This window comes from Tachysurus vachellii, chromosome 18 (assembly GCF_030014155.1).
Source record: "Tachysurus vachellii isolate PV-2020 chromosome 18, HZAU_Pvac_v1, whole genome shotgun sequence".
Lineage (NCBI taxonomy): Eukaryota > Metazoa > Chordata > Actinopteri > Siluriformes > Bagridae > Tachysurus > Tachysurus vachellii.
This window is the reverse complement of record NC_083477.1, coordinates 19,087,922-19,109,317: the sequence shown is the minus strand read 5'-3', so window position 1 is coordinate 19,109,317 and position 21,396 is coordinate 19,087,922. Positions and strand designations below refer to the sequence as shown.

The window sequence follows — 21,396 nt, the reverse complement described above, 5'->3', positions numbered from 1 at the left end:
TGAGCAAGTCTGTGGCAACAAGTCAAGAACATTTTTTTAAGATGATATGAAGAAGAAACCTTGTGTCAGGAAACAGGGGTGTCTTCAAGGATTAAAAGACCCAAATGCAGGGATAACATAAAGGGTATTATTAAAGGAAAAAAATGACAAAGGGCTAGAAACACTAGGAACAGATACAGATTCCTGCTGCTGTAAATGAACACAAACTGCTGCTATGTTGTTGGGCTGAATGTTTCAGCATAAATGGTTCAAACACAGGATTTGGTTTGCATGACACACCCACTAGAGATATAAAAACATCCACAGAGGAACAGACGAGAGGAGAAAAAGCTTCCTGTAAAACTCCGGGTGTGTTTCATGCTGTCAGCTTCATCACTGCTCTTTACTCATTAGATCTCATGTCTTTTTTGTCCATCACTGTGGATCACTGGAACATCCAGAAGAACGTAAAGTTTTCTGATCACTGATTATCACTGAACAACAAAAACGTGTCGATGTTGTCATTTTTTAGCTAATCCTGGTTTTCTGATGATCTATTAATAAAAATTATTTGGTGAGATGATAAAACACTTTGTGTTTCTTTTATTTTCCCTTTTTGTTTGTAAATTACCAGAAATTCATAATCAAATTACACAATGTTCACATATCACATTTAATTGCATGGGATTCTTATTAATTATTAGATTTAGATTGAGAAGTTTTTGGATGGTTTTTGTTCATTCAGGATGAAGAGTTAAAGCCTGAGGGCTGAGTGTGAATGGATGTTGTTCTTTATAATAAATGTCTTTTGCAGACACATTTCATTTCAACTAGTTATAAAAAGAGACTATTATTCCTAAGTAAACTTTTATTTATTTATTTTATTAATGCCAGTGTTGGTGTCTATGCTGAAATATTTGTAATATGGGGATTATTTACTCAGTAAAATGTAGTTGTTATTTAATTAAATAAATGAATTGTGATGAGGTTTTTGTGCAGCACTGCAGCTTGTCGTGTCACTGTGTGGATCACGAGCGCAGTAATACACAGCTGTGTCTTCAGTCTGCATGTTCTGTCCCCGTAAGGTCACAGAGTTACTGGAAGTGTCTCGAGAGACAACAAACTTGTCTTTAAGTGAATCTTTCTTATTAATATCTCCATCATAATAAATTAAATTGATCCATTCTAAAGCTTTTCTTGCAGGTTGTCGTATCCAAGCTGTTCCAAAGTGGCTGCTGCTATCAGTGATAGAAGCTCCAGACACTTTACAGGTGATGGTTAAAGTCTCTCCTGGCTTTATAAGCAGTGAGTCTGGCTGGATGAGCTCAGTAGCACAGAACACATCTGTAAAAAGAGAAAAAGAAAAGGTAGACATGTCGAACTGAAAGGATCAGATGAAATAATAAAGCTTCAATCCAAACACTCACAGGGGGCGAGAGCCAGCAGCAGCAGTGGAGCTGAAGCAAACATGTTTGTGTTGAAGGAAGACTAATGAGAATTGTTTCCTCTCTAGATCAGAACGCTGCTAATATTACAAGAGGAGATGCAGATTTGCATAAACATTACAGAGAGGCTGTGTTGAGTGCAGCTCTGCAGCTGTTAATCACACTCACACCCCGTTTCATCTCCATATCAATTTAATGTGGGAAATAATTCAGCTGTTTGTTATTATTAATAATGATAGGAACGTGTTGTGATGTAATTAACGCTTCCTGTGACGGTCAGATTGAAAACTGATCTATTTCCAGTTCCCTTAAATTAATCTGAATCTCCACCATAATCCATGAAAATGATAATAATTAGATAAACGATCCTTTATGTCGTTATCAGTCATGTGTAGGCTGCACTCTAGAGAATTACATTAACACAGAAATGATTCTCATGTCTACAAATTTCCTGGTTTCTGTTTTGAGAAGGTGAATATGAACATGACTGAAGCTGTTAAAGCCAAACTTACAGTACAGAGGTACAGTTAGACTACGGAGTTCACATATCCAACCCATTCCAGAGCTTTCCCTGGTTTCTGTCTGATCCAGTGCATGTTGTACTCAGTCATATCAAAGCCGTGTATCTTACAGGAGATCTTCACAGTTAAAGTTGAGATATTCAATTCATGAAGTTACTGCTACAAACCTGAAGATGATTATTTTCTAATAATCAATGGCACTGATTACTATGATCACTTTTCCTCTTATACAGCAGCAGTCTGTGAACGGTGACAATTTATTTATTAATTAAAGAATAACTCTTTTTACGTTTATAGTTACAGTTAATGTTATGGAACTTTTGTGAAAAGTATGTATTTAATAATCACTAATTAAAGTCTGACATTTTTTCTGTAAATGTTATTTATTTCCCTTTTGGTTCCTCTGTAAGAATATGACTATAAGAGACAGTCTTAGTGTTCATTGTGTCACAGAAATACATAGAAATTGTGGAGTATCTAGATCTGACTGAGGATATGAGAATATGTTGTACTTTAAATAAACCTACAATGTTACAGTATATTTGTTGTGCTGTAGCGCCACCTGCAGATCTTGTGAAAATGCCCCGTATATTGAAAGCTCTTTTCTCTTTTATTGCATCTGGGGGAGGATTTTGGACGGTTGATTAACATGTTTGTACCACTGTGGTGTTTAGCACAGTAATAAACAGCAGAATTCTGGGCACTCAAACCAGTCAGCTGCAGATACACCATGTTTTTGGAGTTGTCTCTGGTCATTTCCAAACGTCCCTCAATGTCTTTGGCGTATATTGTTTTACTGGCATCAGACCAGATAACCCCAATCCATTCTAGAGCTTTTCCAGCTTGTTGTCTGATCCAGTTCATGCCATAGCCACCAAAGTTAAACCCAGATCCTTTACAGGAAAGACTCAGAGTTTCTCCAGGTTTTTTCAACACTGAAACAATGGGAATAGACTCAAGACTCTGACACTGAATACCTGATACAGAAAAAAAAAAACATGAGTGTATTTAAAAATAAATAATAAGATACATTCCGGATTCATCATGAGAACTCACCTATGAGGCTGATTAGTAGCAGGAATAAGGAGAGTGGGATCTTCATGGTGAGTGTTGATGAGACTCGATCGCTCCACTCAGCTCAGCTGCACATAAATACTGCATGGACACACAGCAGTCTGGATTTGCATCATGACGTCATGATAGAAAACATGTGGGAGTCATGATGATGTTACAGAGAGGAACAGCAACTAATCCGTCAACCTACATTATCATAAGTTCTTATTAGTGATATGATTATTACAGTGTTTATCATGTGCAGTAACATTAAAGAATTTGTATTATGGTTTAAAATCTATATTACAATTATTTAAAAAATGAACTAAATTCAATCTCTTTGTTTTCATTTGTGGATTATTTATTTATTTATTTATTTTACATTTTCTAATATTTGGATAGATCAGTGTTGTGTCTTGTTATTGTGATCACTGAATGTCCAGATCACCATTTTTCAGTTTCTCACTGTAAGCTGTACTCCCACTAGGAGCAATGTATCCAATCCACTCCAGAGCTTTTCCTGCAGGTTGTCGAATCCAAGCTGTATCATAGCTCGTAACTGAATATGAAACCTTGCACTGGATGGAGAGACTCTGGCCTGGCTGGACTGTCATGGACGCAGGCTGAGTCAGTTCCTCACCATGCACATCTGTGGAGGAAAACACATGGTGATATCTCACACAATATATGCTGCACCTTTATTCTTCATCTAGTAAATGAATGAATTTGATAAAGCACTCACAAGAAGCAGCTGCCAGCAGGAGCAGTAGAGATGTAGAGAACATGGTGTGTGTTGTTTGGACTGGAGTCTTCTCTGTTCTCCAAAGTTTAACACACACCATCACATCATATAAATAGAGTGAGATCCAGCTCTGACACTTGGATTTGTTTATCTGCTGATGATGGGAGGAGAATGTATCTGAAATGTATTTAAATCATGAGGAGGAGATTCATCTGATGGAGGATGTGTTGGTTTATAAACTCAACTTTCAACAAGATTTTTTATTTGGAACGTTGTCTTTGGAGTTTTAAACATGTTTTCTCACAATATTTATGCTATAATTGATCTAAACAATTACTGTAACATTTCTAAAAAACACAGATTATTGTAGTCAAATATGAAACAGTTTTGCAGAATCCCAATAATCAAATATCTGTCCGGTGAGTTAAATGAAGCTGGACAACGATTATAATGTATAAAGTGAGAGAGTTTCTTTACAAAGACTGACATCTAGAGGCACAAAAAGAATTATAATTATAATAATAGCTTAAATTGTGAGTTACAAAAAGCTTTGGAATAGGTTGGTGTGGTATTAATGATGGATTAACTGTGTATTCACTTTTGTTCAGGACAACAATTTATTTTAATGTTGAGACAAAGATGAAACCTTATGTAGATATCTTTGTACTACAGAAGTGTCTTAGCTCTGAGCACACCTCCAACACCACCTGTGAATAAGAGCGACAGAACATCATCAAAAGTCATCAAGTCATTTTCACGAAACGAGAATTAAATCTAAATTCATTCAGCTGACACGGAGACGTACAGAATGCAGCTGAAAGCAGCAGCAACACTGATAATGACAGCATTGTTGTTGATATAAAAGTGAAGTGAAGTAAAATGCTCAGCTGCTCTCCTCCTCCTCACTACACACTCACACACACTCACACAGACCTCCTTAATGTAAGTGGAGGATTTGCATGAAATGCATCATCATGATCTTGAAGTGTCAGGTTTACTCATTTATACATTAACGTTCTTCCTCTTAGAAGAATTGGTCTTAGAGTGAAATGAACAAAACACTAACGTGTCTCTGTGATTAAATGAACTGAACATTTTCGATCAACAATCTTCCAACAAGAGCATCACACAATAAAGTTGCAGTTGTTGCGTTCAGAAGGTGTTAGTTACATTTCTAGAACAGAGGCTGTGTATGTTGAGACTGGGATGTGTATTTCTGCGTGTATGTGGACTGAAATGTGTGTATTACAGTGTGTATTGGTACTGGGTTGTGTGTATTACAGAGTATACTGCTACTGGGATGTGTGTATTACAGTGTGTTTTAGGACTGGGCTGTCTGTATTACAGTGTGTATTAGGACTGGGCTGTGTGTATTACAGTGTGTATTAGGACTGTGATGTGTGTATTACAGTGTGCATTGGGACTGTGATGTGTGTATTACAGTGTGTATTGGGACTGGGATGTGTGTATTACAGTGTGTATTTGGGATTGTAGTGTGTTTATTACAGTGTGTATTTGGCAGTGATGTGGGGATAAAAACAGACCCAAATGCAGGATAGCTAAAATAAAATGGTTTATTAACTAAAAAACACAAAACAGGGACAAGGACACAGACGATACCACACATGACACGACTAGACACAGGATGACAGATGAGAACAAGGATTCAGCACTGCCATAGACAACGCGGGATGGCTGAATAGACATGACAATTAAACACGTGAGGAACAGGTGTGCAGGTGTGTTTTATACTATGATGTGTGTGTTACAGTGTGAACTGGGACTGGGGTGTGTGTTACAGTATGATGTGTCTATTATAGTGTTTATTGGGATTGTGGTGTATTTATTACAGTGTGAATTGGGATGTTTGTATTACAGTGTGTATTGGGACTGGGACATGTGTATTACATTGTGTAGTTGTGACTGTAATGTTTGTATTACAGTGTGTATTGGGACTGGTGTGTGTGTATTTCAGTGTGTATTGGGACTGGTGTGTGTGTATTACAGTCTTTATTGGGACTGAGATTTGTGTATTACAGTGTGTACTGGGACTGGGATGAGTGTATTACAATGTGTATTGGGACTGTGGTGTCTACTACTTTGTTGGTTTGAGGAACAGTCAGAACCACATTAACACAGCATGCTGACAGAGCTGTTATTTCTACCTGTGGCTTTTTTTAAGTGTTTCCAGGAGCAGAGAAAGCTGGATTATGTATATTTTCATTCATGATCATTAGTTTAGGCCACGCCCACTTTAGGGTTATATCCAGGTACACTTATAGATAATTGGAGCAGTAAATAGATACAAACTCTGGTCATCTGTGTTACAATTATAAGTGAAGCCACTTCAGTTAGTTCAGTTACAATGTGTGTCTTGTTTTTGTACAGCTGCTTCCTCAGCTCCAGTCACTGTGGGACGTCGGGCGCAGTAATAAACCGCAGTGTCCTCTGTCCTCAGGGTCTTGGCCTCTAAGTACTGTGTGCTTGCTGAGACGTCTTCTGTTAAAGTGAGCTGGTTCTTCACAGACTCTGCATATATTGGTGCATTATTGCCTGTATCCATCCTGCCAAGCCATTCCAGAGCTTTACCTGGTTTCTGTCTGATCCAGTGTATGTAGTACTTAGTCATATCAAAGCCGTGAATCTTACAGGAGATCTTCACAGTTTCTCCAGGTCTCTTTACCACAGCAGGAGACTGGTCCAGTCTGATCTCATCACTGCTGACACCTAGCAGATAAAACATAACAAAGATCATCATCAACACAGTCAAGATATTCTGAGGGAAGAAATAAACAGTACAGAAGTCTCAGGTACCTTTGGTTAACATTATAACAAAGATGTAGTACTGAGTGACCTTCAGCCCCATCATCATGCTCTTTGATTCAGTCGTGTGACACAAACTTCGGGTGAGCAAGAGGCTGTTATTTTTTTATAACAGGGTGAATTTGCATGAACACACTTCAGCTGTTAGATTTCATAGTTTCATGAATCCTTCTCGAAAACAAGCAGCTGCTGCCCCCTACAGGTGCAGATACAGAAGATGAAAATGTTCTGGCTGCCAGAAAAATAAATAATTAAATAACAATACATTTTTACATGGACTAGCGTAAATAAAGAAAGTTGGAATTCAGAAATGGAGAAATTTTTATCAGCATGGTTTAAAAGCGAGAAAACACTCAGATACAGTATCAGCAGTAACATAGTAAATCATCTGGTTTAATTAATTAGTTAATTGGGAAATCAATATTAGTCTCAATGATTATTTACAAATGAACATCTACTTCCTCAGTTCTTAGTATGTCAATTCAATTCAATTTATTTGTTTAGCACATTTAACAACGTACAATGTAACCGAACATGACGTTCATTCTGGTATAGGCTGAAACCCTCTAGAGGCTTTATCTGATGAATCCAGAGAGAAAGAGATGAGAAGATTCTAGATCAGGTGTTTTTAAATCCTAATTTGTAATCTCTAGTGAGCAGAAGAGAAAGCTGAAAAATAATATCACAACAGCTAGATGTTGAAACTATTCTTTATTCTTCTTCTTCTTTCTTAATCAAAAGTCTAAAATAATCTGCTTCAAGAAATCGAATCAAGAGTCAATAACGTAACTATCTTCTCTAAATTGCCCCTCGGTGTGAATGAGTGTGTGAATGTGTAACAGAATGTACGCTCAGTGTTCCTGGGATGGACTCTGGAGCCTGCACTCTGACCCAATAAAACACTTCCTAATGATGACCGAGTGACTGAATACATTACCCTGATTATTGTCTGGTGATACTGAATGATTATATGATTAGTTACAGTATATATATCCTTACACCTCTAATTCCAGTAGTTTTGTTCTCTATTAATAAGAGCACAGACATTTGTTCTCTTCTGGACTCCTGAACACATAAAACCTGCAGACGCAGACGGGGAAAATGAGCTGCAGTTTATTTACAGAGTCACTTAAAGAACCGGAATATGAACATGTCTGAATCTGAACTTGGGGTGAGCAAGAGGATGTTTTTGTATTATAACAGGGTGAATTTGCATAAACACACTTCAGCTGTTAGATTTCATAGTTTCATGAATCCTTCTTGAAAACAAGCAGCTGCTGCCCCCTACAGGTGATTTTTAATTCCAGGAGTTTGTAGTAGTGATGCTGCAGTAAACATCTGCATTTCAGTTTGATCTATCGTCAGATTCTGTGCTGCTGAACAGACTCTGTGTTTCTAAATTCAGGAAATGAACCATCGACCTGTAGTGTTCCTGCAGCTGGCATCACAATCAGGAGGAATAAAAGCATGAATAGTACAGTATATAGTCCAAACTAGTCGTCACAATCATTGTCCTAGAGCTGATTTACCTCCAGTCAAATACGTAAAGACATCATAATGTAAATGTGATACATAACATGTGGATTATCATTGTTATAAATATTAATTACTGCTAGAAGATATTGGAATAATTCAATTCAATTCAGGTTTATTTGTATAGCGCTTTTTACAATAGACATTGTCTCAAAGCAGCTTTACAGAGCATAAACATAGAACAGAAGATAAACATAAGGAGTAGTATAAAGAATTAATATAATAAAAATTAAAAATATATAGTTCACAGTGTGTACTGTATGTATGTATGTATGTATGTATGTATGTATTTATCCCCAATCAGCAAGTCTGAGGTGACTCAGGCAGCAGTGGCAAGTAAAAACTCCCTTAAATTGGTAAAGGAAGAAACCTTGAGAGGAACCAGACTCAAAGGGGAACCCATCCTCATATGGTGACACTAGATGGTGTGATTACAAATATACAGTCAGACAAGTGTTGTATTGGTGTAAGGATCACATGGAGTTCTGATCTCCTCTTAGTATCACAGAGTCCAACTGGAGCTGGTAGATCTGTAGATGTCTCAGGATTCTCACAAAGTCGGCCTCATCTTGGTGGAAGTCCAAAAACTTCATCGCACGGAAGATGATCGGAGCTGGTACAATGTCTGGGTGTCTCGGCATGGGTAGAAAAAGAGAAGAGCAGTGCAGAGGGATTAACATATCTGCTGTTCATAAAAATGTGCAAGTCTAGTGTAATAGTGCACAATATAATGGGATGTGTTATGTGTGTACGCCTGACTAAAGTTTTGTGAGTTTTTAATCTACATTTAAACTGGGAAAGTGTGTCTGAGCCCCGAATACTATCAGGAAGACTATTCCAGAGTTTGGGAGCTAAATGAGAAAACGCTCTACCGCCTTTAATAGACTTAGATATTCTGGGAACTACCAGAAGTCCTGAGTTTTTTTATCTCAGAGAGCGTGAAGGATTTTAACGTGTTAGAAGACTAGTTAGATACGTGGGAGCTAAACCGTTAAGAGCCTTGTATGTTAGTAGCAGCAGTTTGTAGTCGATTCTAAACTTAACAGGTTCCTGCAGGGGATAAGAAAGGGGATAAAGAGGAAGATCTGAGTGCTGAGTGTGAATAGATGATGTTGTTTATAATAAAGGTCTCTGGGGTGCAGCTTCCTGCTGAAGGAATATTTACAGCTCACAAGGACGTGCTTGTTGAAGTAATTTAGTGACACATGTTTTCGTATTGCGTAGGAAACCCTTCCACAATCCCACTAAGGAATGTGTCCTAGTTTGCACGGGTTAGTGTTGAAAACACAAGATCAACTATCAGAGTTGGTCTGACCACGAACTCAGGTGTCCTTCCAAGTCCTCTCGGTCTTCTAACAAAGGATCCTCTTCAAGTTCTTTTACCTAATCTATTGTGTGAATCTTTAAATGAAGGAGTCAGACTTTGTCTTTTCAGGGTCCTCACAATGGGAGGCCTTGTTTTTATTAAAAGTAGTGTAATACAGATAAATTTGTGTAATATATGTAAAGTAAAATAAAAGAAAATTACAAACAAAATCTCCTTCAAATAATCAAACAGTATTAGAATAAGTAAAAGTAATTAAAATGCAAAGATTATAACAAACAAAGAAACACTCTCCAAGCGTAAGCTTGCGTTTGTTCTATGATGCACACAGAGTATAACATGCACTGAGCCTGTCTACAATAGAATGCACACACAATGTAATTCAAGACAAGCTTTTATACTTTTCCAGGCCTTTCACCATTATTTAATATTTCAATATCAATTCTTATTGACTTTAAAACCAACATTCCTTCCCATTCCTCTTTCCCCAAACCGGTAACCCTGTGGTCAGTGACCAGTTGTATTCTTTAAGGTATACATTCCTTTTAAACAGCACAAGCTTGCAATATCATCTTACTAACTAAGTCCCTCCCCCACGAGTGTTGGGGTTTCCCTTTACGGATTACTGTCAGCGGTATCCTTCTGAGCACCAAGGGTTGACTATTTTTTTAAGAGAGCCTCCATATAACATACTCAGCACGTCTTATCTTTTAACACACAAACAATATTATTGGATACATATTTTGAAAGCAAAGAAAGAAAAAAATATATGAAGAAATAAAGAAAACTTAATCACTTTAATATTCTTGATATTGATCCATTCTTCATTTCTGTCTCAGTACAGAGTCTGATTCTTTTTTCATCCATTGATTTCTTCATTCCTCAAGCTTCATATTCTTTATTTTATTCAACAGTTGTTTTATTTCTTCTGCTGCTTTTTCTATTCTCTTCTTTTTTTCTTCTTTTTGTCTTTCTCTCCTAGCGCTATGTTTTCTGGTATTTATAGCCTTAATCTCACTTTTGTTTTGTATAGGAATATGAGAGCAGGGTTGTGAAGTTGGATAGCATTGATAAGGTTCATCTAATGAGCATGAAATTAAACATTGATTTCCTTCATCATCCATTCTACCTACCATTCTAACAACATTGTGTAAGTTTTTGTACAGCTGTGTTATCTATCACAGAGCTCACTGTAAACTAGAGCAGCCAAGAACATTCTCTTTATACACCACTCTATTTGAATAGGGAGCGTCCATGACCACTATGGGGGTGTTCAACCCACAACCACACGCTGCTCACTGGATAGATTAGTGGATGATAAGTATTCCTAATTGTTTGAAAAGCTTTTAAATAATGTATAAAGGATTTGGAATGCTGGGATTAGTTACTCAGTAAAATGTAGTTATTATTTAATTAAAGAAGTGAATTGTGATGAGGTTTTTGTGCAGCACTGCAGCTTGTCGTGTCACTGTGTGAATGACGAGCGCAGTAATTCACAGCTGTGTCTTCAGTCTGCATGTTCTGTCCTCTCAATGTCACTGTGCTGCTGGAGGCATCTTTAGAAATACTGAACTTGCTTTTTAGAGACTCTTTATGATACGTGCTTCCACCCCCCCAAATGTGGTTTATCCATTCCAGAGTTTTCCCTGCAGGTTGTCGAATCCAAGCTGTGGCGTAGCTGCTATCAGTAACTAAGTAACCGGATACTTTACAGCTGAGGATTAAAGAATCTCCAGGCTTTAACATCACTGAGGTGTCCTGAGTGAGCTCTACTGCACATTCCACATCTGAAAAAAAGACATGTCACAATTCCAGTCAAAAATCTATGTACAGTAGGTTATAACTGCAGGAATTTACTAGCAGCTCTGAGATCATTAGTGAAGTGAAACTCACAGGATGAAGCTGCCAGCAGCAGCAGAACTGGAAGGAACATCGTATAACTAAAAGCAGTGCTAAACTCTCCAGAGCCCACAGTGACCGTGGCTGATATTTCTCTATATGTAGCTGTAAGGGGAACATTTTACATATTCATTTGCATATTGTTATGCTGTTCTTCTACAGGTGTCAATAATCACAGTGAAAAATGTTCCCTGGTGTTTAAATTAGTTTGTATTTATTTAACACTGAATCTGTAAGTTACATTTAGTATGTAAATGACTTTCATCCTCTGATTTTAAACTGCTTCCATAGTTCTCACTCTGTCACACTGTGAAACTTTTCTACTGACTGGATCTCATTACACAGACTCCTGAAAGTGTGTAGGAACGTCCCACTGGTGTGTGTGTGTGTGTGTGTGTGTGTGTGTGTGTGTGTGTGTGTTGTGTTATATTTTTACTGGATGAATTAAAAATGTTTTAAATAATCTAACATCAGAGTAAATGTCCAGACAATGTTCAGAACAGTCCAGTAAAAGTCAGCAAGTGGTTACATGTAAGTCAGAGACACTGTAAACATTTTGTTTCTGTCTCCTCTATGAATGTGGGTTTGTTATGTGTCTATAGTAAGTGTACTTTTTCAGTTTAATTGTTAATTGTAAAGAGATGATTTTGTTTATATGTTGAACTTTAAGCGCCATCTTGTGGCGCGGATTGGGATGGTAACTTCCATATTTCAAGTGTTGAGTTCATTGTTAAGTGTCATGGCTGAAGAGCGGCTTGTACAGTGAAGTTGTGACCCACATAAAGCTGTAAGTCGCTATTATTTGTCATATAAATATAAAGTTTAGTAGGTTAAAGATGTTGACAGTAAATTCATTAATCTAGAGATGCAAATATTGCTAAAAACAAGCGCAAAGTGCAAAGAGTTAGCATTAGTTAGCTCCGTATGCTAGCGGTCTTTTGTTATGCTAATTAAGGTCATTTAGATTTCGTGATTACAAGCCATTACCTATAACTAAGAATATAAGAACCAGATGCACATGACAATGTAAAGTTAAATGCTTATTGTGTTGATTTGTGTTTCTTTTGAATGTTTTAAGGCAGTAAATACTGTTTAGTTAGTTATGCTTGAATATGTAATTGAATACAATTCTAATTGCTGTATATTCTTTGTCTGTTTACAGTTTTACAAGAAAAAAATATTATATTATAACTTTAACATTATAATGTTAAAGTTAATTGAGAAAAGATTCATGAAAGCTACTGAAAGATTAAAAGCCATGAACCAACATCTCACTTGTTCACTGTCTGTCTAACTGGATAGAGAAGTTACATGTCTAGTGAGGACAGAACAGTAAGTCTGTGTTTTTGTACTGATGTCTAAGGGGAAGTATCACTGTGTGTCACGGGCGCAGTAATAAACTGCAGTGTCTTCTGTCCTCATGCTGTTCATCTGCAGATACACCTGCTTCTTACTGTCGTCTCTGGAGATGGTGAAGCGGCCCTGAACAGCACTGGAGTGATATATGTAACTACTGCCACTGTAGATGCTTGCAAGCCATTCCAGCCCTTTTCCAGGCGCCTGTCTGATCCAAGCCAAGTAATAGCTACTAATGTCTAATCCAGAGGCTGTGCAGGTCAATTTATGAGACTGATCAGGTTTGATGATCACTGGATCAGACTCGATCAGTGTCTGACTGCAGGAATCTGAAATAGAAGATTATTCATAGGTAGGAATTAACATTAAAAATAGAACAAAACAAAATATTTTTTTAAATGATGTAATAAATAATACTAACATTGAATGAAGATTACTAGAGTAAAGTAACTCAAAACTCTGCCTAGTCCCATCTCAAAGAATTAAAATGATTCCTGCTGCTGTAAATGAACACAAACTGCTGCTATGTTGTTGGGCTGAATGTTTCAGCATAAATGGTTCAAACACAGGATTTGGTTTGCATGACACACCCACTAGAGATATAAAAACATCCACAGAGGAACAGACGAGAGGAGAAAACTATTTCTGTAAGTTTCACATTGTCAGGTCACTAACTGTTCTGTTTGTAGTATTAGTTAACGCTCCCTAACACTCCTGCTGCTTGGGATTGAATTAGAATTTTTCTTGCACTGAGATTGACATAAATACATGAACTTTCCTGACCCGACTCATTCAGCATTTATTGTTTAAATCAAATATAAAACCACAAAAAGTGAATATAACTGCAGAATTTCTAAAATACACAGAATATGAATAGAATAGAACAAAGAATTGTAGTTAAATATGAATCACTTTTGCAGAATCACAAAAATCATTAATCTGTCCAGTGAGTTAAATGAAGCTGGAGAACGATTAGAGTGTTTAAGAAAGAGACACTGAATAGGTTCAAATAGACTGAGATTTTCTTTACAAAGAGAGAATTCTAATCATATTAATTGCTTAAATTCTATGTTGGAATAAAGGTTTTGTACAAAAAAAGATTAACTCTGACTTTGCAGACATTTTAACAACAAAAGAAACAATACCCCTGTTTAGCTAACAATAACTAAAAATCCTCTGTGAAATGAATTAATGACTAGTTACAACATTTGACAGTAAACTATTCATTCATTCATTCATTCATCTTCTACCGCTTATCCGAACTATTCTCGGGTTGACAATAAACTATGATATACATAAATCAGTGACATTTGACTTAATGAATGGAAAGAAAAAAAATCTCTCAGGAATCTCACTCTCTCTCTCTCTCTCTCATTTTCTACCGCTTATCCGAACTACCTCGGGTCATGGGGAGCCTGTGCCTATCTCAGGCGTCATTGGGCATCAAGGCAGGATACACCCTGGACGGAGTGCCAACCCATCGCAGGGCACACACACACACTCTCATTCACTCACGCACTCACACACTACGGACAATTTTCCAGAGATGCCAATCAACCTACCATGCATGTCTTTGGACCGGGGGAGGAAACCGGAGTACCCGGAGGAAACCCCCGAGGCACGGGGAGAACATGCAAACTCCACACACACAAGGCGGAGGCGGGAATCGAACCCCCAACCCTGGAGGTGTGAGGCGAACGCGCTAACCACTAAGCCACCGTGACCCCCTCTTTCAGGAATCTAAATGTTATATTTTAATGTTATCTCTGATTTCCAATGACTTCCAGTCCCAATAAACTCCTGATTCTAATTCTTATAATTTAGACATGATTTACACTAAAATGTTTAAGGTAAAAAAAGTAGTCTATCTGTTACAGTAACTACTTTAGGACATGTCAGTAGCTGTATCCTGCAGCCCCTTCACCATTACACCAAATGAGCAATAGTACTATTTTGCATGAGGTTAAATTATGTAAACTCTGTCCCTGACTATACATCAATAAAGCTGGATGATTAGAGAGCAGCACCCACCAGTACAGCTTCAACTGTAACCATGCTGCTTGTTTATCTCCTAGTGTTGGACATATCTACGTCCTGTAAGTTTGTTTAAACCATACATTGTTGTACTTTGTCTATTTCATGTTGAGATCTTTTAGAAAAAAATATTATGTTTACTATCTATTTTTTTTTTTTTTTATTGCAGTTGTTTTTAGCGCAATTGATTTTACTCAGCCAGGTCATGTGATTGTCCGGCCTGGACAGACTTTGACCACTGGCTGTAAAGTGTCTGGTTACAGCTTGACTGATAGCACTTATTGTACAAACTGGATTCGACATGCTACTGGGAAAAATATGCAGTGGATTGGATACATTTGTAGTGATGGAAGCACAGGGGGCACAGAGTCACTGAAAAACAGGTTCAGCATCACTCAGGACACCTCCAGTAACACAGTGACCCTCCATGGTCAGAATGTGCAGATGGAAGACACAGCTGTGTATTATTGTGTGCGCTATCATAACACAGTGCTACAGATCACTGAAGTGCCTGTACAAAAACCTCCTCAGATCAGCCTCATGCCTTTTGTCATCGTCCCAATGTTCATCATCTGATCTCTACATTTATCTCATCCTTTACTGTCTCAGTCATATCAATATACTGGAATTTCACAGTGTAGAGTGGCTTTTACAAACACTTTTTATCAGTCTCCTTATTTTAAAGAAGTGAGATTTCAGGAAATTCTGTAGTGAGAGTAGAGAGCAGGTGGAGGAATACCTGGAAAGTTAGATGTCTGCTCTGGAAAGAAGAGGAATGACAGTTAGTCATAGTAAGACAGAATACGTGTGTTTGAACGTGACGATGACCGAGTGACTGAATACATTACCCTGATTATTGTCTGGTGATACTGAATGATTATATGATTAGTTACAGTATATATATCCTTACACCTCTAATTCCAGTAGTTTTGTTCTCTATTAATAAGAGCACAGACATTTGTTCTCTTCTGGACTCCTGAACACATAAAACCTGCAGACGCAGACGGGGAAAATGAGCTGCAGTTTATTTACAGAGTCATTTAAAGAACCGGAATATGAACATGTCTGAATCTGAACTGGGGTGAGCAAGAGGATGTTTTTGTATTATAACAGTGTGAATTTGCATAAACCCACTTCAGCTGTTAGATTTCATAGTTTCATGAATCCATCTTGAAAACAAACAGCTGCTGCCCCCTACAGGTGATTTTTAATTCCAGGAGTTTGTAGTAGTGATGCTGCAGTAAACATCTACATTTCAGTTTGATCTCTCGTCAGATTCTGTGCTGCTGAACAGACTCTGTGTTTCTAAATTCAGGAAATGAACCATCGACCTGTAGTGTTCCTGCAGCTGGCATCACAATCAGGAGGAATAAAAGCATGAATAGTACAGTATATAGTCCCAACTAGTCATCACAATCATTGTCCTAGAGCTGATTTACCTCCAGTCAAATACGTAAAGACATCATAATGTAAATGTGATACAAAAGATGGTTATTATTAATATTATTAATATTAATAACTGCTAGAAGAGATTGGAATAAAGAGGAAGATCTGAGTGCTGAGTGTGAATAGATGATGTTCTTTATAATAAAGGTCTCTGAGGTGCAGCTTCCTGTTGAGGGAATATGTACAGATCACGAGGACGTGCTTGTGTGTTTTTGTACAGCTCTGGACTCTGTTGTGTCAGTGTGACTCTCGTGCACAGTAATAAACTGCCGTGTCTTCAGCTTTCAGACTCTTCACTTCTAGGTACAGCAAGTTTTTATTGGTGTCTTTATTGATGGAGAACTGGCCCTGTAGAGACTGAGCGAATATTGTGCCAGTGCCACCATCAATGAGCCCGATCCACTCCAGTCCTTGTCCTGGTTTCTGACGGATCCAGTGCATGTAGTAGCTGCCCATTGAGAATCCGGAGACAGTACAGGACAGAGTGACCGACTCTCCAGGTCTCGTCACCACAGAATCAGAGGAGGTCAGGGACTGTCCATAAGAATCTGGAAGAGAAGAATAGAACTCAGTAATGTTATCTTATACTGATTATAATGCTAATAATCAGCACATAAAAAACATAAACGTACATGAAATGAGTAGCAATAAAATACACTGTCCTAAAATCATCCATTTCTGAGTTCTGCTTCACCCAGATTTAAAGTGTATGGGAGTGTTATCTCTCACAGAGCTCACTGTAAACTAGAGCAGACAAGAACATGCTGTTTATACACCACTCTATTTGAATAGGGAGCGTCCATGACCACTATGGAGGTGTTCAATCCACAACCACACGCTGCTCACTGGATAGATGAGTGGATGATAAGGTACTATGTAAATCTCTACAACAGAATGTTTCTCTATCAGAAAGGGAACCAAATCGAATCATTTTTAGAAGACACCTCACTCATCTAAGGAACACATTAGGAAACCTAAATGTAGGAATGGTTACGTGGTGATGGTTTATTTCACACAGACGGCTTTCTCCTGCTCCTGTATTGAGAAGGAGTAAAGCTCAGTGACAGAAAGTAAGGAATAAAACACTTGGGGAGGTTTTGTTACAGAAAAATAATCAACAATGAATCAAAGCAGAGTTTCTGTTATCATCACAACATGAAGTCTTTTATTCATCACCATTTACAATTTTTCTTTTCTTTTTATTTATTTATAGTTATGTTTAATCTTGTGTTAAGGCCAGAAAAACAAGTTATTTCCTGTTATCGTGTTCATTATTACAGCTAGAAACAGTCCTTCCCTCAACACTTGTCCTGATACTGAGGAAAAAGTACAAACTTTTCTGTCCTGAAGACTTTCTCATGCTGAAAATAAAGTCACAGCTTTAACCCTGATCTAGCTCTGACACTGGAGACTCCACGAAACAACACGAACACGAATAACAACACGAAATAAACATTCTCTTTACAGAAATCTTCATCATATCAAACACTGCAGATATTTTATCTTCTAATTAAATGTTCACAAACAATTTGTAATTCAGTATTTTCCAATTGTTTGAGAAGTTTTTAAATAATGTATAAACTGTTTGGAATGTAGGGATTAGTTACTCAGTAAAATGTAGTTATTATTTAATTAAAGAAGTGAATTGTGATGAGGTTTTTGTGCAGCACTGCAGCTTGTCGTGTCACTGTGTGGATCACGAGCGCAGTAATACACAGCTGTGTCTTCAGTCTGCATGTTCTGTCCTCTCAGTGTCACCGTGCTGCTGGAGGCATCTTTAGAAATACTGAACTTGCTTTTTAGAGACTCTTTATGATACATGCTTCCACCTCCCCAAATGTTGTTTATCCATTCCAGAGTTTTCCCTGCAGGTTGTCGAATCCAAGCTGTGCCGTAGCTGCTATCAGTAAGTGAGTAACCGGATACTTTACAGGTGAGGATTAAAGAATCTCCAGGCTTTAACATCACTGAGGTGTCCTGAGTGAGCTCTACTGCACATTCCACATCTGAAAAAAAGACATGTCACAATTCCAGTCAAAAATCTATGTACAGTAGGTTATAACTGCAGGAATTTACTAGCAGCTCTGAGATCATTAGTGAAGTGAAACTCACAGGATGAAGCTGCCAGCAGCAGCAGAACTGGAAGGAACATCGTATAACTAAAAGCAGTGCTAAACTCTCCAGAGCCCACAGTGACCGTGGCTGATATTTATCTATATGTAGCTGTAAGGGGAACATTTTACATATTCATTTGCATATTGTTATGCTGGTTTTCTTTTTAGTCCATCACTGTGGATCAACTGTAACATCCAGAAGAACTTTCTGTTTTTTTTTTCAGAAACTGTAATTCTTCAGGTGAAACATGGATTCCACTAGATGTAAAAACCTCCTCATCTTATGAACATTTCTAATTTGTGATTATAAATCTATAATATTAGGAACATTAAGAGATGTTCTCAGGTGAATTTATGTGAAGTGAACACACTCTTCATATCAGCATATTCAGTAAGGAGTAAAACACATGTGTGTGTTGTTATAGGACAATAATCAAGGACCAGGTGGTGTGATGTCAGGAATTGTAGAGGTGGTGGATGCAGGTGCTGATAATTTATTGTGTAAAGTACAAACAAAACCCATGAAATTGTGTAATTCTGCACCCTTTGGCTCTACTGTGACATGAAGTTACTGCTACAAACCTGAAGATAATTATTTTCTAATAATCAATGGCACTGATTACTATGATCACTTTTCCTTTTATACAGCAGCAGTCTGTAAACGGTGACAATTTATTTATTAATCTAAGAAGAATATGGTGAATTCTTTTCATGTTTATAGTTACAGTTCTTGTTGTGATAATTTTGTAAAATACACGTTGGTGATAAACGTTAGCGAATATTCTGTAAATGTTATTTATTTCCCTTGTTGGTTCTTTCAGGAAATTATGACTATAAGAGACAGTCTCAGTGTTCAATGTCTCACAGAAAGACTTAGAAATTGTGGAGTGTCTAGCTGTGACTGAGGATATGAGAATATGTTGTACTTTAATGAAGACTACAATGTTACAGTATATTTGTTAAGCTGTAGCGCCACCTGCAGATCTTGTGAAAATGGCCTCTACATTGAATACGTGTTTCTCTTTGACCACATCTGAGATTTTTAATGAACAGCAGAATCCTGGGCACTCAAACCAGTCACGTGCAGATACACCATGTTTTTGGAGTTTTCTCTGGTAATTTCTAAACGTCCCTCAATGTCTTTGGTGTATATTGTTTTACTGGCATCAGACCAGATAACCCCAATCCATTCTAGAGCTTTTCCAGCTTGTTGTCTGATCCAGTTGTCTGATCCACACTTGCTCAGACATGTTTACACAAATTCTAATTTGTTGATGTGATTATTATCAACATTACATAAAATGTTACATACAAAACATTACAAAACACTACTTTATATAAAGTTCAGGAAAATGTTGTGATTATAATAGTCTTTATGATGTGCAGCAATATTAGAGATATAATAATATGGATTTAAATCAATATCATTAACTTAAACAAATAACTAGAGTGAAATGTTTTGTGATCATTTGTGGGATTATTTTTTTTATTTAACCTTGAATCGATCAGTGTTGTGTCTTGTGTCCTGTTATTGTGAACATCGAAGGAGGAGTTTTTGTACAGGGATGTTGTTTATTCGTCTCACTGTGGTCGCCGAGCACAATAATACACAGCTGTGTCTTCAGTCTGCATGTTCTGTCCTGTTAATGTCACTGTGCTGCTGGACGTGTCTCTGGAAACCTGAAACCTGCTTTTCAGTTTCTCACTGTAGTAAGTGTTACCATTACCACATATCTCTCCGATCCATTCCAGAGTTTTTCCTGCAGGTTGTCGTATCCAGTCTGTACAGTAGCTGCTATCAGTTAATGAATATCCAGACACTTTACAGGTCAGAGTCAGTGACTGACCAGGAGTTAATACTGTGGATCTGGTCTGGATCAGCTCAACACTGTGAACACCTGTTAAAGAAAAGATATTTTAATGATGTAAAAGCAAAAAGCTTTAAGGAACCAAAACTGTATTACATGTCAAATGTAAAAACACTTACAGTGTACGGCTGCCAGCAGCAGCAGCAGTAGGGATGTAGAGATCATGGTGTTTGTTGGAGCAGAAGAAGTAAAAGCTCTTGGTCTTTGTTGCTTAAATACATAACAGAGAAGGACATTTGCATAGAGACACTCCTTATCTTAGGGTCAACATGGGATGGATTCTTATATATAAATATAAATGAGAAAACCTCCTCATCTTTTAAACATTTCTGTATTTTTTAGAGATATCTATCACTGCAGCTTGAGTTTATGTTTGAACCAATAAGAAGCTTAAGGCAGATGTTAATGAGTAAGTTTATACACTATCAGGTGTTTTCAGGTGAATCTATAATAAGAAAACTCACAGAACTTATAATTCATCTAGAACAGGACCGTTTATTTCTATTGATTTATAATGTGTTTAATTTAGAACCTTACATTATAACAGCATTATAAAATACATCTTGACATGTTACTGAGAAACCTCACAACCACAGGAGGATGTAGTTACATAAAGTATAGTGTTTTTATTTGTCCAACCTGTGTTTAACAACCCAAATAACTAATCACACATTATGGAAAGAGTGAAAAAGAAGAGAAAATGTAGATATTTGTCTGATAATGACTGATACTGAATGAGTCTCATACAGAATGCAGTTTGTGGATTCACTTTTTTTCACTTTATTTGTTGAGCTCTGCTGCCTCCTTCAGTTGTTTCAGTTATTGAACCTCAGACTATGAGAACAGACTGTGTGTTAAACACAACACACTGCTGGAAACATGCTGTATTATTCCTGAATCCACTCATTAAACACTGATTCCAACTGCTGGTTAAAAATCCTGTAAAATGAAGGGATTAATAATGGTTCAGAATGAAGACTCTTTCAATAATGTTTTCTTTTTTATTTAAAAATGACTTTGTGTGACTGTGTTTTAAAATGCTGCAAACGATTCTGACTTCATTCCAGTGGAAGAAAGTGAAAGTGTGACTGAGATGATTTATTAGTTACACTGAGAGGATGTCTGTAACATGTCTCATAAGGTTTTTGTAAGAGGAATCCACTATTCTGTCTCACTGTGTGTCACGAGCGCAGTAATACACAGCTGTGTCTTCAGTCTGCATGTTCTGTCCTCCAATTGTTATTGTGTTAGTAGAAGTG

At 37.3% G+C, this 21,396-nt stretch overlaps 7 gene segments (V, D, J or C); 1 reads left to right on the top strand and 6 right to left on the bottom strand.

The window, feature by feature from the left end:
• Nucleotides 1-389: 389 nt before the first annotated feature.
• LOC132860774 (immunoglobulin heavy variable 3-33-like) lies at nt 390-3,047 on the bottom strand. The segment is given in 4 exon segments: nt 390-427; nt 1,078-1,323; nt 2,605-2,922; nt 3,002-3,047. Coding segments are annotated over 4 exon segments (648 nt in total).
• Nucleotides 3,048-6,096: 3,049 nt separating this feature from the next.
• Nucleotides 6,097-6,606, bottom strand: LOC132860773 (immunoglobulin heavy variable 1-69-2-like). The segment is given in 2 exon segments: nt 6,097-6,467; nt 6,555-6,606. Coding segments are annotated over 2 exon segments (423 nt in total).
• Nucleotides 6,607-12,705: 6,099 nt separating this feature from the next.
• LOC132860966 (Ig heavy chain V region 6.96-like) lies at nt 12,706-13,148 on the bottom strand (the record flags this gene model as incomplete). The annotated part of the segment is given in 2 exon segments: nt 12,706-13,004; nt 13,097-13,148. Coding segments are annotated over 2 exon segments (351 nt in total), but the record flags the coding sequence as incomplete, so codon positions are not given.
• A 1,580-nt stretch (nt 13,149-14,728) lies between these two features.
• LOC132860772 (Ig heavy chain V region 3-6-like) lies at nt 14,729-15,285 on the top strand. The segment is given in 2 exon segments: nt 14,729-14,771; nt 14,879-15,285. Coding segments are annotated over 2 exon segments (450 nt in total).
• Nucleotides 15,286-16,392: 1,107 nt separating this feature from the next.
• Nucleotides 16,393-16,958, bottom strand: LOC132860771 (Ig heavy chain V region 6.96-like). The segment is given in 3 exon segments: nt 16,393-16,703; nt 16,788-16,840; nt 16,894-16,958. Coding segments are annotated over 3 exon segments (429 nt in total).
• Nucleotides 16,959-17,100: 142 nt separating this feature from the next.
• Nucleotides 17,101-18,307, bottom strand: LOC132860770 (Ig heavy chain V region 914-like). The segment is given in 3 exon segments: nt 17,101-17,108; nt 17,856-18,161; nt 18,268-18,307. Coding segments are annotated over 3 exon segments (354 nt in total).
• Nucleotides 18,308-19,850: 1,543 nt separating this feature from the next.
• On the bottom strand, nt 19,851-20,302 carry LOC132860769 (Ig heavy chain V region 914-like). The segment is given in 2 exon segments: nt 19,851-20,167; nt 20,257-20,302. Coding segments are annotated over 2 exon segments (363 nt in total).
• Nucleotides 20,303-21,396: the final 1,094 nt, after the last annotated feature.